The sequence below is a fragment of the Mus caroli genome, unplaced genomic scaffold, assembly GCF_978045245.1.
Source record: "Mus caroli unplaced genomic scaffold, Mus_caroli_1 scaffold_1, whole genome shotgun sequence".
In the NCBI taxonomy this organism is placed as follows: Eukaryota; Metazoa; Chordata; class Mammalia; order Rodentia; family Muridae; genus Mus; species Mus caroli.
This window is the reverse complement of record NW_028227256.1, coordinates 23,718,066-23,734,654: the sequence shown is the minus strand read 5'-3', so window position 1 is coordinate 23,734,654 and position 16,589 is coordinate 23,718,066. Positions and strand designations below refer to the sequence as shown.

Sequence of the window (16,589 nt, the reverse complement as noted above, 5' to 3'; positions counted from 1 at the left end):
CTTTTATCATGAATGGATTTTGGATCTTGTGGAATGATTTTTCCGCATCTAAGGAGATGATCATGTGTTTTTTTTTTTCTTTGAGTTTGTTTATATAATGGAATACATTATTGGATTTATGTACATTAAACCTTCCCTGCATCACTGGAATGAAACCTACTTGATCAGGATGGATGATTGCTTTAATGTGTTCTTGGATTCGGTTAGTGAGAACTTTATTGAGGATTTTTGCATCTATATTCATACGGGCAATTGGTCTGAAGTTCTCTATCTCTATTGGATCTTTCTGTGGTTTAGGTATCAGAGTAACTGTGGCTTCATAGAATGAGTTGGGTAGAGTTCCTTCTACTTCTATTTTGTGGAAGAATTTGTGCAGAACTGGAATTAGATCTTCTTTGAAGGTCTGGTAGAACTCTGCACTAAACCCATCTGGTCCTGGGATTTTTTTGGCTGGGAGACTATTAATGACTGCTTCTATTTCTTTAGGGGATATGGGGCTGTTTAGATCGTTAACTTGATCCTGACTTAACTTTGGTACCTGGTATCTGTCTAGAAATTTGTCCATTTCATCCAGGTTTTCCAGTTTTGTTGAGTATAGCCTTTTGTAGAAGGATCTGATGGTGTTTTGGATTTCTTCAGGATCTGTTGTTATGTCTCCCTTTTCATTTCTGGTTTTGTTAATTAAGATGCTGTCCCTGTGCCCTCTAGTGAGTCTAGCTAAGGATTTATCTATCTTGTTGATTTTCTCAAAGAACCAACTCGAACTTTGGTTAATTCTTTTAATAGTTCTTCTTGTTTCCACTTGGTTGATCTCACCCCTGAGTTTGATTATTTCCTGCCTTCTACTCCTCTTGGGTGAATTTGCTTCCTTTTGTTCTAGAGCTTTTAGATGTGTTGTCAAGATGCTAGTGTGTGCTCTCTCCAGTTTCTTTTTGGAGGCACTCAGAGCTATGAGTTTCCCTCTTAGAAATGCTTTCATTGTGTCCCATAGGTTTCGGTATGTTATGGCTTCATTTTCATTAAACTCTAAAAAGTCTTTAATTTCTTTCTTTATTCCTTCCTTGACCAAGGTATCAATGAGAAGAGTGCTGTTCAGTTTCCATGTGAATGTTGGCTTTCCATTATTTATGTTGTTATTGAAAATCAGCCTTAGTCCATGGTGGTCTGATAGGATGCATGGGACAATTTCAATATTTTTGTATCTGTTGAGGCCTGTTTTGTGACCAATTATGTGGTCAATTTTGGAGAGTTCCCATGAGGTGCTGAGAAGATGGTATATCCTTTTGTTTTAGAATAAAATGTTCTGTAGATATCTGTTAAGTCCATTTGTTTCATAACTTCTGTTAGTTTCACTGTGTCCCTGTTTAGTTTCTGTTTCCATGATCTGTCCATTGATGAAAGTGGGGAGTTGAAGTCTCCCACTATTATTGTGTGAGGTGCAATGTGTGCTTTGAGCTTTACTAAAGTTTCTTTAATGAATGTGGCTGCACTTGCATTTGCAGCATAGATATTCAGAATTGAGAGTTCCTCTTGGAGGATTTTACCTTTGATGAGTATGAAGTGTCCCTCCTTGTCTTTTTTGATAACTTTGGGTTGGAAGTCGATCATATGCGATATTAGAGTGGCTACTCCAGCTTGTTTCTTCAGGCCATTTGCTTGGAAAATTGTTTTCCAGCCTTTCACTCTGAGGTAGTGTCTGTCTTTTTCCCTGAGATGGGTTTCCTGTAAGCAGCAGGATGTTGGGTCCTGTTTTTGTAGCCAGTCTGTTTATCTATGTCTTTTTATTGGGGAATTGAGTCCATTGATATTAAGAGATATTAAGGAAAAATAATTGTTGCTTTCTTTTATTTTTGTTGTTAGAGTTGGCATTCTGTTCTTGTGGCTGTCTTCTGTTTGGTTTGTTGAGGGATTACTTTCTTGCTTTTTCTAGGGCGTGATTTCTGTCCTTGTATTGGTTTTTTTCTGTTATTATCCTTTGAAGGGTTGGATTCGTGGAAAGATAATGTGTGAATTTGGTTTTGTCGTGGAATACTTTGGTTTCTCCATCTATGGTAATTGAGAGTTTGGCCGGGTATAGTAGCCTAGGCTGGCATTTGTGTTCTCTTAGTGTCTGTAGAACATCTGTCCAGGCTCTTCTGGCTTTCATAGTCTCCAGTGAAAAGTCTGGTGTAATTCTGATAGGCCTGCCTTTATATGTTACTTGACCTTTCTCCCTTACTGCTTTTAATATTCTATCTTTATTTAGCTCATCTGTTGTTGTGATTATTATGTGTTGGGAGGAATTTCTTTTCTGGTCCAGTCTATTTGGAGTTCTGTAGGCTTCTTGTATGTTCATGGTCAACTCTTTTTTTTTTTTTTGGTTTTTCGAGACAGGGTTTCTCTGTGTAGCCCTGGCTGTCCTGGCACTCACTTTGTAGACCAGGCTGGCCTCGAACTCAGAAATCCACCTGCCTCTGCCTCCCGAGTGCTGGGATTAAAGGCGTGCGCCACCACGCCCGGCTTATGGTCAACTCTTTATGTTTGGGAAGTTTTCTTCTAAAATTTTGTTGAAGATATTACCTGAACCTTTAAGTTGAAAATCTTCCTTCTCATCAACTCCTATTATCCGTAGGTTTGGTCTTCTCATTGTGTCCTGTATTTCCTGGATGTTTTGAGTTAGGATCCTTTTGCATTTTGTATTTTCTTTGAATGTTGTGCTGATGTTCTCTATGGAATCTTCTGCACCTGAGATTCTCTCTTCCATCTCTTGTATTCTGTTGCTGATGCTCTCATCTATGTTTCCAGATTTCTTTCCTAGGGTTTCTATCTCCAGCGTTACCTCACTTTGGGTTTTCTTTATTGTGTCTACTTCCCTTTTTAGGTCCAGTATAGTTTTGTTCATTTCCATCACCTGTTTGGATGTGTTTTCCTGTTTTTCTTTGAGGACTTCTACCTGTTTGGTTGTGTTTTCCTGTTTTTCTTTAAGGACTTGTAACTCTTTAGCAGTGTTCTCCTGTATTTCTTTAAGTGAGTTATTAAAGTTCTTCTTGAAGTCCTCTAGCATCATCATGATTTATGCTTTCAAATCCAGGTCTAGCTTTTCGGTTATGTTGGGGTGCCCAGGACTAGGTGGGGTGGCAGTGCTGCGTTTTGATGATGGTGAGTGGTCTTGATTTCTGTTAGTAGGATTCTTGCGTTTGCCTTTCGCCATCTGGTAATCGCTGGGGCTGTGCAGAATACACTCAGTGGGGTCCTGGAACCAAGATGTCTGCTGCAGATGCTCAGGCAATGTGCTCCCTCTCCGTTCGGACCCCTTTCCTCTGGCAGGGAAGGTGGCCGGATGTCTGGGGCCTGTGCAGAATGCCCTAGGTGGTGTCCCGGAACCAGGATATCTGCTGCTGATGCCCAGGCAAAGTGCTCCCTCTCCACTCGGACCCCTTTCCTCTGGCAGGGATGGTGGCTGGATGTCTGGGGCCTGTGCAGAATGCCCTCAGCGGTGTCCTGGAACCAGGATGTCTTCTGCTGATGCTCAGGCGGAGCACTCCCGGGCCGTATGTGAGAACTTTTTGTCATTGATTTTTCTTCGTTATTTTTGTAATGAAGAATGAATGCAGAGCCACAAAAATGTTCTGCTATTAAATGACAGACCCAGAAAATGTAGAGGTTACATAGATGTAGAGCTTCTTGTTTGAGTAAATCTACACTATAGATCAGTTCTTAGCAAAGCTAACTAAAGGGCCCAGAGACAGTATCCAAATTAATAAGATCAGAAATGAAAAGGGAGACATAGTAACAGAAACTGAGGACATTCAAAAACTTATCAGATTCTACCACAAAAGTATTTACTAAATGAAACTGGAATATCTAGATGATATTGACAATTTTCTAGACAGATAACACATACCAAAGTTACATAATGATCAGATAAACTATCAAAACAGTCTCAAAAACTCTGAGGAAATAGAACCAGTCAGTAAATTTTACCAAAAAAAAAAAAAAATCCCAGAGCCAGATGGTTTTAGTGCAGAATAATAACAGATTGTTGAAGAAGATCTAATACCAATACTCTTCAAACTATTCCTCGAAACAAAAACAGAAGGGACACTACCTAATTCCTTCTGCGGACTCATTCTTATGTTGATACCTAAACCACACAAAGACCCAACAAAGAAAGGATTTCACTTATGAATTTTCACTTATGAATATCAATGCAAAAATATTCAGTAAAATTCTCAAAAACAAAATCCAAGAAAGCATCAAAACCATCATTCATCATGATCAAGTAGGCTTCATCCCAGGAATGCAGACATGGTGCAATAAATGGAAATCCATCAACATAATCCACTATATAAAAGAAAAAACTCAAAGAAAAAATTCACATGATCATCTCATTAGACACTGAGAAAGTCTTTGACAAAATACAACACCCCTACATGTTAAAAGTCTTAGAGAGATCAGGAATTCAAGGCAATTAAAATTAAAGCAATATATAGCAAACTAACAGTAAACATTAAATAAATGGAAAAAAATTGAAGCAATACCACCAAAATCAGGGACAAGACTAGACTGCACACTCTCTTCCTATTTACTCAATATAGTACTTGAAATTCTAGCTCAAGAAATTAGAGAACAAAAGAAGGTCAAAATCATATATACTAGAGAGGAAGAAGTCAAGGTATCATTGTTTTCAGATGATATGGTAGTATACATAAATGACCCCCAAAACTCTACCAGAGAACTCTTACACTTGATAAACAACTTCAGCAAAGTGGCTGGATATAAAATTAACACAAACAAACCAGTAGTCATCCTGTGCACAAAGGATAAACAGGCTGAGAAAGAAATTACGGAAAGAACACCCCTCACAATTGTCACAAATAATATAAAATATCTTGGTGTAACTCTAGCCAAGCAAGTGAAAGATTTGTATGACAAGAACTTCAAGTCCCTGAAGAAAGAAACTGAGGAAGACACCAGAAGATTGAAAGATCTCCTATGTTCATGAATATTTAGGATTGACATAGTAAAATGGGTAATCTTACCATAGCAATCAATAGATTCAATTCAATCCCCATCAAAATATCAATGCAGTTCTTCACACAGAGAGAAAAAGAATGCTGAACTTCATATAGAATAACAAAAAATGTAGGATATCGAAAGCAATTCTCAACAATAAATGAACTCCTGAAGCAATTGCCATCCTTGACCTCAAGCTATAATACAGAGCAGTAGTGATAAGATCCACAAGGTATTAGTACAGAGACAGACATATCTATCAGTGGACTAGTACTGAAGACCCAGAAATAAACCTACATACCTTTGGTCACTTGATTTTTGACAAAGAAGCCAAACCCATACAGTGGAAAAAATAAAGCATCTTCAACAAATGGTGCTGGTCTAACTGGCAGTCTGCATGTTGAAGAATGCAAATTGATCCATTTTTAACTCCTTTTATAAAGCTCAAATCCAAGTGGATCAAGGCCCACCACCTAAAACCGGATACATTGAATCATAGAGAAGAGAAGAGAAGAGAAAGTGTAAAATAGCTTTGAAAACATTGGAAGAGAAGGAATATTCCTGAACAGAATACCAGTAACTCAAGCTCTATGTCCAACAATTAACAAATGTGACTTCATGAAACCAAAATCTTCTGTGAGGCAAAGAACACTGTTAATAGGAGAGAACAGCAACCTACAGATTGGGAAAAGATCTTTTATCAACCTTATAACTGATAGAAGGCTAATATCCAAAATATGCAAATAACTCAAGGAGTTAGACCTCAGAAAACAAAATAACCCAATTACAAATGTGGTACATAGCTAAACAGAGAATTCTCAACTGCGGAATCGTGAATGGCCTAGAATCTTATAAAGAAATGTTCAACATCCTTAGTTATCAGGGACATGCAAATCAAAATAAACCTCAGATTCCAACATCCACCAATCAGAATGTCTAAGGTCAAAAATTCAGGCAATAGCTAATGCTAGTGAGGATGTGGATAAAAAAGAACATTCCTTCATTGTTTGTGGGGTTACAACTTGGTTCAACCTCTTTGGAGACCAATATGATGGTTCCTCAGAAATTTTGAAAGAGTTCTACTGGAAGACACAGCTATACCATTCCTGGGCATATACCCAAATTATGCTCCCCCATATCATAGGGACATGTGATCCATTATGTTCATAGCAGTCTTATTTATAATAGCCAGAAGCTAGAAACAACCCAGATGTTCCTCAGTGGAAGAATGGATACAGGAAATGTGATACACCCAATGGAATACTACTAAGCTATTGAAAACAAGGACATCATACATTTTGCAGGCAAGTGGATGGAACTAGAAATTATCATCCTGAGTTAGGTAACCCAGATAGAAAGGAACATGGTATGTCCACACTGATAAGGGCATAGGAGACAAAAATCTCAGAATATGCAAGATCCAACTAACAGACCATAGGAATCTTAACAAGAAGGAAGACCAAATTGTCGATGCTTGAATCCTACATAGAAGGAGGGGGGAAATAATCAGGGGCGGCAGTGGGAGGGAGGGATCTAAGTGTGTATGAGAGGGAAGAGGGACTATAAAAATGGGTGGCAGGATCAGGTATGGGGGAAAATAGGAAAGAAGCCCAAAGGGCCAAGAGAATGAATAGAAATATTCAGCATGTAGTGTGTGGAATAGGAGAACCACTAGAAGATCCCAGACACCAGGGATGTGAGAAGCTCACAGGACATAATAAAAATTACATTAATTGAAATGCCTAACAGCAGTGTGATAGAACTTGAAGAGATGACAGGATGGGCCACCTACACATCTCAAAAATTTTAACTCAGAATTTTTCCAGTCTAAAAGAAACACAGAGACAAAAAGACAAGCTTAGACTGAAGGCCATACAGAAATCACCTCACCTTGGTATCTATCCCATTTGCAGACTCCAAATATTTACACTTTTACACTATTCCTAATGCCAAGAAGTGCTTGCAGACATGAGCCTGGTATGGTTGTCGTCTTAGAGGTTTGGCCAGCACCTAAGACAGATGCAGATGCTCACAGATAACCATTGGACTGAGACTAGGGAACCCAATGGAAGATGGTGCTGAAGGGGTTGCAACCCCATAGGAAGAACAGCACTACCAACTAACTGGACCCCTCAGAGCTCTCAAGGACTAAGCCATCAACCAAAGATCACACACAGTTTAGTCCCTTGCCCCTGCTACATATATAGCAGAGCACTGCCTTTTCTGGCCTCAGTGGATCGATATGTGTTTGGTCCTGAGGAGACTTAATGCCCCAGAGAATGGAGATGCTTACAGGGGTGAGTGGTGGGAGTGGGTGAAGGTGGAGAGCAGACTCTTAGTGGCAAAGTGGGGGTATGTGGTCGGTGTTTCATTGAGGTGGGACTGAGAAGGCAGAAATTTGAAATGTAAATAAATACAACAATTAATAAAAATAATTTACTGGAAAAAAGATAAGCTATGATCTCAGAATGAATAGACATGTATGTGCAGTCAGAAGCCATAATGAGAGTAATAATCCATAAGAAACAACCCAAGTTCCATAAAGAATCCCACTTTATCAAAAACTAAGTTCCTAGTGGACTCAAGCAGACAGAAGGCAGAAAAATTGTGGGGATCAAGCAGAGAAACAATACATGAACAGAGATCTATCTTTGACTGATTCAGCAGCAAGATTTCAAAGGAGGGAGTATGGAAAGCCAGGAAGTGGGTGTGGCTCCTGGGGTGGAAGCTGAGGAGGGCCTGTGCAACCCTGCCTTCTGCCTATAGCCCTTTGTGATGAGGAGGCCTCAACTGTGTGATGTGGCCTGAGCCCTCCTGAAAAGTCAGATGCTCTACTCCAGTACTCAGTGGACTGAGATCTGCCCTGTCATTCAGAAGATGGAGAATTTTTTCCTTCTGATGAATAGCATTATTGACTTGTGGAAGATCCCCTGCTCCATGTCCATAGTAGTGGACATAAGCTTTGCCTTTATGTGTGGAGTGGGGCTCTTTTACCTACTAATACCATTCCTGAAGGAGTACCCAGAATCACCACCACCTGGGAGAGAAAAGAACACCCCAAAGGTGAGAAAAGCCCTGACTGAAATACAAGGGAGCAACAGTCCAAGATCCTTAATCTCACATTCCCTAGAAAGACAGGTGTGAAATATGGATCTTTTTTAAATACAGAAATATAAGAATGTGCCTTTCTGTAATCTCAGGTGTAGGATATGGGGTTGTTTCAGATTGTCCACAGTTGCCGACTATGATTTGCCTTAAGCTCTAGCCTAGATATGATTATTCCAGCAGCAGATAGTGTCTGTGTTTGTGTGATGTTTGGAATTCTGGGGACTTTTCAGAGGGTATATAAATGCTAGGATCTAGAGAGGCGTGGTGGATTGTTGGATTGCTGCTATTGGTGTCTGGTGTTTGTAGTTAAGTAGAGTTGTGAGGAGAAGGAATAAGAGGTGGAGGAAAAAGAAGAGGAAGAGGAAGAAGAAGAAGAAGAAGAAGAAGAAGAAGAAGAAGAAGAAGAAGAAGAAGAAGAAGAAGAAGAAGAAGAAGAAGAAGAAAGAAGAAGAAAGAAGAAGGAGGAGGAGGAGGAGAAGGACAAGGAGAAGGAGGAGAAGGAGAAGGATGAGATGGAGGAGGAGGAGGGGGAGGAGGAGGAGGAGGAGGAGAAATTGATATCCTGAAGATCAAGATTAAACATTCCCCAAAGGAACCAGCCCTGCCCCCACAACTAGTAGGAAATAGCAAAACAAAACATATCCTCTTCTACCCTCCATTCTTTTTCCTTTCCCATCTAGTGTTAGGGAATGGAAAAGGTAGCAGAAATGTGGTGGTTAAGGGTGAAAGAGAGTACCTAAAGTCTAGCTACAGACATGTGAGCAGAAATATCCAGAAGTAGCCTCATATTAGTCTGCAGGCAGGACAGAGGGGAGAGTAGCCTGAGCTGTCTGCCTGAAGTTCTCAGACCATATGTACAAAGTTGAATAGGGGACACTAAGGACCACTGTGGCTCCATGGACAGACTTCCTGTGGGAGTTGGTGGGGACATAGGACAAGCTCTGAGAAAGGTCATCTGCCCTCAGCTCAGGCACTTGCTTTTGTTTGTATTGAGCTAATGTGAAGCAGATGTTGAGACCACGGCCTTCAAATCAGGGCTTGGGTCTTCTATGGTCTGCTGAAACAGATATCATCTGACAGTCCCCAGGCAGCTACAGATCTCAGGTTTGGGTAGGATCCTGTCTGAGGGATGCTGTCTGAGGAACACTGACTGAGAACATCCATGGTAAGTGTGACATAGACAGCTCCTTCTGCTGTTTATACCAATGAGACAAAAAGTAAATGTGTTTTTGCACAGTATGAATGAGTGAAGGACAGAAGAGAGAGCTCTCTGGGACATGTGGATTTCATGTCATCCATGAGCACACAGAGCAGGAAGCTTGTCTAGCAGGGGGACAACTCTTTCCAGTCTAAATGAAACATAGGGTCAAAAAAATAAATAAATAAAACAGGCATAGACTGAGGGTCATCCAGAAATCACCTCACCTTGGGATCTATCCCATTTGCAGACTCCAAATATTTACACTTTTACACTATTCCTAATGCCAAGAAGTGCTTGCAGACACGAGCCTGGTATGGTTGTCCTCTTAGAGGTTTGGCCAGCACCTAAGACAGATGCAGATGCTCACAGATAAACATTGGACTGAGACTAGGGAACCCAATGGAAGATGGTGCTGAAGGGGTTGCAACCCCATAGGAAGAACAGCACTACCAACTAACTGGACCCCTCAGAGCTCTCAAGGACTAAGCCATCAACCAAAGATCACACACAGTTTAGTCCCTTGCCCCTGCTACATATATAGCAGAGCACTGCCTTTTCTGGCCTCAGTGGATCGATATGTGTTTGGTCCTGAGGAGACTTAATGCCCCAGAGAATGGAGATGCTTACAGGGGTGAGTGGTGGGAGTGGGTGAAGGTGGAGAGCAGACTCTTAGTGGCAAAGTGGGGGTATGTGGTCGGTGTTTCATTGAGGTGGGACTGAGAAGGCAGAAATTTGAAATGTAAATAAATACAACAATTAATAAAAATAATTTACTGGAAAAAAGATAAGCTATGATCTCAGAATGAATAGACATGTATGTGCAGTCAGAAGCCATAATGAGAGTAATAATCCATAAGAAACAACCCAAGTTCCATAAAGAATCCCACTTTATCAAAAACTAAGTTCCTAGTGGACTCAAGCAGACAGAAGGCAGAAAAATTGTGGGGATCAAGCAGAGAAACAATACATGAACAGAGATCTATCTTTGACTGATTCAGCAGCAAGGTTTCAAAGGAGGGAGTATGGAAAGCCAGGAAGTGGGTGTGGCTCCTGGGGTGGAGGCTGAGGAGGGCCTGTGCAATCCTGCCTTCTGCCTATAGCCCTTTGTGATGAGGAGGCCTCAACTGTGTGATGTGGCCTGAGCTCTCCTGAAAAGTCAGATGCTCTACTCCAGTACTCAGTGGACTGAGATCTGCCCTGTCATTCAGAAGATGGAGAATTTTTTCCTTCTGATGAATAGCATTATTGACTTGTGGAAGATCCCCTGCTCCATGTCCATAGTAGTGGACATAAGCTTTGCCTTTATGTGTGGAGTGGGGCTCTTTTACCTACTAATACCATTCCTGAAGGAGTACCCAGAATCACCACCACCTGGGAGAGAAAAGAACACCCCAAAGGTGAGAAAAGCCCTGACTGAAATACAAGGGAGCAACAGTCCAAGATCCTTAATCTCACATTCCCTAGAAAGACAGGTGTGAAATATGGATCTTTTTTAAATACAGAAATATAAGAATGTGCCTTTCTGTAATCTCAGGTGTAGGATATGGGGTTGTTTCAGATTGTCCACAGTTGCCGACTATGATTTGCCTTAAGCTCTAGCCTAGATATGATTATTCCAGCAGCAGATAGTGTCTGTGTTTGTGTGATGTTTGGAATTCTGGGGACTTTTCAGAGGGTATATAAATGCTAGGATCTAGAGAGGCATGGTGGATTGTTGGTTTGTTGCTATTGGTGTCTGGTGTTTGTAGTTAAGTAGAGTTGTGAGGAGAAGGAATAAGAGGTGGAGAAAAAAGAAGAGGAAGAGGAAGAGGAAGAGGAAGAAGAAGAAGAAGAAGAAAGAAGAAGAAGGAGGAGGAGGAGGAGGAGGAGGAGGAGGAGGAGGAGGAGGACAGACTGCCTGTGGGTGTTGGTGGGGACATAGGACAAGCTCTGAGAAAGGTCATTTGCTCACAGTTCAGGCACTTGCTTTTGTTTGTATTGAGCTGATGTGAAGCAGGTTTTGAGACCAAGGCCTTCAGGTCAGGACTTGGGTCTTCTATGGTCTGAGGAAGCAGATATTACCTGACAGTCCCCAGGCAGCTACAGATCTCAGCTTTGGGTAGGATCCTGTCTGAGTGATCCTGTATGAGCAACCCAAACTGAGGACATCCATGGTAAGTGTGACATAGACAGCCCCTTCTGCTCTTTCTCCCAATGAGACAAAAAGTAAATGTGTTTATGCATAGTATGAATGAGTTAAGGACAAAAGAAAGAGAGAGAGCTCTCTGGGAAATGTGGATTTCATGTCATCCATGAGCATACAGAGCAGGAAGCTTGTCTACCACTGGGAAGAAGGGACCCCAGCTCATTTGTGCTATTTCTAATTGGCAGGTGGTGCCGAGGGAGCAGCACATGGCCAGAAAGAAAACTGCTACAGTAAAAGGTTTCAGAAACTGCCAAAAGAATATGCAGGATACCCAGAATGTACCACAACCTATGGAAAGGCCCATTCAAAGTCCTTTACTGGACTCTTCTCCCCACCCACTCTGGTACTCAAAGGAGAAACTGAATAATCAGCTTCTCCTTCCTCAGCTGTTTTCTTATCTCAAGTGTTTAGAAGTTCTTATACAGCAGAAATTTAACCAACTTTTATGGGGCATATCCTCTGTGATCTCTGAGGCAGTCGTGGCTACTGCCTGGGCATCCAGGAAATCCCCCTCAGGACATAAATCTGTCAGGTTTACTAATGTTTGTGACCCTGTTCAAGCTCTACCTCTGGCGAAAGAACCTCCACAACGTTTCCAGGACCAGCACTTGCCCCACCAACTTGTGACACCAAGCTTGGTAGGTGTTACAGGAGTCCAGAAACTAGAAAACCTCCCAAGCTCAATACCAAACCAAAGACGTCCTTCATCCCAGAGAAGAGCCAATAGAAGAGCACATGCTACCGCTGAGATAGGGATACAGACATCCCTTCCAAATGTAAATGAATCTTCAAAACACGGACTAGATTGGAAAGACATTGCAGGTTGTAATGTCCAAAATTGTCAAGCAGCCATTAGCCAACCCACTGACAACTTGTCCAGGGACATCCTGCCTGTTAAAACTATCACATCAGCTTTCATCCTTCCTGAGCATTATCAAATGATCCACCATCATAAGAAGCCACAACCTGAAGAGAAGGTAATTAATGAGGGAAAACAAAAAGGAACCCATGTCAGATTCTTTCCATCTAGGGAACTGACACAGCTTCAGGGAGCTTTCCAATCAAACAGTGATGGTTATTGCAAGAACCTGCCTGAACCCAACCAGCCTGCCCAGCCCTCTATCCTCAACTCCAAAAGCTATAAGTTGAGCCAGATGGCGGGGTCGGTGCCCACAGGGGTTCCCTTAAAGAGGGCCATAGCTAATTCTGATATGTTTAGCAGATTCAAGAAGAATCACAGTGTTGGGGCCAAAGATCTGCCTTGTACTTCAAGCTGCACTCCTGAGAACAGTTTGGAATCCAGGAACTCTGTGCTGAGGACAGATGAGTTGCTCTCCATAAACACCAGCAAGGACCTTTCCTTCCTTGATTCAAACACTAAAATGAAGCTGGAATTCAGCATCATGCGGCATTTTGCGAAATGTAGAAGGAGATTACTCGGTGTTTCCAAGGCAGAATATTATCCCAAAGCTGCCTTGATCCTGGAAAAATTGCATCACCAAGATCCAGGAGGGATAAGGGTAGAAACTGTATCATCTTCCAGGTTGGAAAGTCCTCTGTTTGAACATTCAGCTCAGGAGACACAAAGAGCCCCTCCAACTGCTGCCAGCCATGGACCCTTAACATCCCATCGAGATCAACAGCAGAGAAACCAGAATGTTCAGCCCCATACTTTCTGCTTCCAGGCAAAACCCCAGCAGAACAGAACAATTCAAGGACCTGGGAGAGGCTACCTGCAATCAAACACCAGCCCAGAAATGGCCAAACATGCACCCTGGAAGCAGTCTGAAGATGCACCCTCAGGACATCCCTGCTTGAGTGCAACAACTGTGGGCCCTGAAGACAGAGTCCCACCTTCAATGGACAAACTAACCAACACATTGGAGGTAAAAGAAGACCTACCTCCTGAATGGAGGGTGATTCTGGGATCCAGTGAGATTCCCAATGGGCAAGCCATCAATATTACTCTCAAGGACTTTGAGTCTTTAGATGCCAAAAGAAGCCCAGGCCATCTCCAAAAACCTACTGCTCAAAACTCAGGGGACTTGGCTCTAAAAATAAAATTAGATAATAACATTGACTTAAAACCAAGTGAGCATCCACAGTCTTGGCCTGTGAGTCATCACCCAGATGCCCCCAATACAGTACACCCTGCCAAGGTCAGCTTACCTTCACAGAACTCACTGCCCAACTTTCAGAATGGATGGCAAAACCTCAAGACTTCACAGGGATTAGGTAATCTTCTCATGAGTAATGATCAGAGTGTGGAGACTAGGGAGTTCAGATTCCACAAGGATAAGATTGAAGCTAAGAATGACAATGTATTTCCTCCCCTTGAAGTGAGGACCACTGTTTTGAAATCTGAAAGCATAAGCCAGGGAGAAAGGCTTGGGAGAGTAAGGCCTTCTATCCCGAGCTCCATCCAGCTCAAGGATACAGCCAAGACTGAGAATCAGTCCTTCCTTAATATAGCAGGAAAAAGGGAGGCTCCTGCTATAAGTTCCTTGAAGAATATCACCAGAAATATTGCACAATATGAAAGCCTCAGCAAAACATACAAGGGGCAGGGGGACTCTTTGAGGAATGAAATTCACCCACCAGTTACAGGGCTACAGGAGGTAGTAGATAGAGAAAATCTCTTCTACAGTACAGCAGTTGAACTACAAGTCCTCATTAATTCTTTGCTCCAGAACCTGGAGAAAAATGTAGATGACCCATCAAAACTCCCCATAGATCTTGTGACCCAAGGACAAGAGGATAAAGTGGAATCATTGGCATTCCAAATTGGTGACTCCACCTACACTTCTGAGTGTCTCTATGATCCAAACCACAGCAGACCAGCAAGAAGAATGAGCAGTGGCCACACCAGCTCTGAGAAACACAACCACACTTTCTCATTCAGTGGAATCAGAGTCAAAGAACAGTCAGGCATTGATGCCCAGAGAGCCTGTGACAAACATCTGAAAAAAGCAAAAAGAAGAATGGACTTTGTCCCGCTGCCTACTCCCATGCAGAATGATTATCCATGGTGTTATAGGGGAGATGGAAACAAGCAGGAGTCAGGTCTTGCTAACCAGAGATCCTGTGACCTAGGTCAAAGTAGAAGAAAAATTGGTATGGAAGACTCTCCACATGGAAGCCCCAAGGGGCACAAGCACTCATTCAGATACACAGGAATTAGAGACAAAGAGGAGCCAGTTGTTGACCATAAAGTCTTTGATCCACATCAAAATACAAACAAAGGAGTGGACCGTGGTCCACTAATGATTCCCAAAGATAACCTTCTAGTCAAGGACAGGGGAGCTGGAGTCCAGAAGCAGTCATCTGTTGCTGCCCAGGGACCCTATAACCCAGATGAAATGAGAGCAAAGAGAGGAAAGGAGTGTTCTCTACATAGAAGCCCTGAGATGCATAACCATTCACTCAGATACAGAGAAATCAGAGATGAATCACAGCCCAATGTAAATTCCCAGAAAGCCTGTGACCAACATCTGAACAGCCAGAAGAAAAGAATGGCCTTTGATAACCTCCTCACTCCTAAGGAGAACAATCATTCATGTCGGCACAGGCACAGGTTAACTAGAGACAAGCAGCAGTTAGGGCTTGATGACCATAAAGTCTGTGACCCAGGACAAATTCAAATGAGTAGAATGGGTCCTTGTCCACAAAGAAGCCCTAAGGGGCCCAACCTTTCATTCAGATATAAAGAATTTGAAGAAAAAGTGCCGTCTTGTGTTAATACTCAGGGAACCCATGATGAACATCCAAACAGTGTGAAGAGAAGAGGCTTTGACCACCTCCCCACTGCCAAGGGGAACAACCATTCACACAATTACAAAGTAATCAGAGACAAGCAGCAGTCAGGTCGTGCTGACCTGACAGCCTGTGACCCAGATCAAATTAAAAAGAAAAGTGGAATGGCTGGCTGTACACATACATGTCCTGATGGGTACAACTTTTTACTCAGATACATAATAATTGGAAATAACGAGCAACCAGGCATTGTCCTCAGAGCCTGTGACCCACATCAGAATACAAAAGAAGGAATGTGCCATGGTCAAACTATGAGTCCTAAAGAGAACCATTCGGTCAAGCACAGGAAAAATGGAGGCCAACACCAGTCAGGTGTTGCTGCCCAGGGAGCCTCTGACATGAGGTAGGCCTTACCAGCAAAGGCCAAAGAGTGGGTACCTCAAGCCATTCAGAAGATGTCCCATCTCCCCAGTCATTGTTTTCCCCTATTGGTACTTGGCAATAAATGTTGGCATTTTTCCTGAAATACATTGCAATAAATACTGACAAGAATGCAGACAAAATGGAACCCTTATTCACTCTGTTGGGAAAGTATAGCATTTTTAGAAAACAACATGAGGATGTCTTAGAAAATTACATGTAGAACTGCTGTGCAATCCAGCCATGTCATTCCTGGGTATAGAATCATAAGATTCTAAGTCAGCACACCAGAGAGTTTAGCATATCCATGCTTATATTAGCTCTATTCTTAATGTCCAATATAAGGAATAATCCTTGATGTGTATCCACAGATGAAGAGATAACAAGAATGGCATATATATGGCATATATAACATTTTGTGTTTTTGTGTAATTTATATATATATAAATTAGGTTAAGAGAAATAAGCTAGACTCAGACAAATTTCATACTTTCTACATATTTGAATTCTAGATTATATATTATACAATATATAATATATAACATAGAACATAAAAGCAAAAAAGAAGACTATACAGGGTAGAAAGAGGTCTAAAGAATGGAAAGGAAAAAGACGAGAGGTGAATGCGAAAGGTAAAGGGGATGGAAAGAACATAAAATGAATGATGATATAGGTATAACACTGCCATAATGAAACCAATTTCTTTGAATGTTCCAGATGATTAATTAAACATGAATGTACTTTGGCCACCAATAATTTTCTGGTATGTTATTGTACTTGACTAGGTCCTATCTACATATACTCAGGAATTCAGATTATAAAATATTCCAAGAAGAATTTATGATAGTTGTGGTTTTGGTTATGGACAAATGATTTTTTAAAAGTATAACAAGCAAAGGTGAAATTACCATTAACTAGTACTATATA

At 41.6% G+C, this 16,589-nt stretch overlaps 1 protein-coding gene and 1 long non-coding RNA gene across 3 annotated transcripts in view; one reads left to right on the top strand and one right to left on the bottom strand.

Moving 5' to 3' along the window:
* Positions 1–16,589, bottom strand: part of LOC110304996 (uncharacterized) — a 141,724-nt gene that overhangs the window by 48,532 nt on the left and 76,603 nt on the right. The gene's annotated exons all lie outside the window — the stretch shown is intronic.
* Positions 10,505–15,777, top strand: LOC110304988 (spermatogenesis-associated protein 31A1-like). The gene is made up of 2 exons (XM_021176722.2): positions 10,505–10,701; positions 11,675–15,777. The coding sequence occupies exons 1-2, from the start codon at positions 10,516–10,518 to the stop codon at positions 15,647–15,649; spliced, it is 4,161 nt and encodes a 1,386-aa protein (XP_021032381.1). The 5' UTR covers positions 10,505–10,515; the 3' UTR covers positions 15,650–15,777.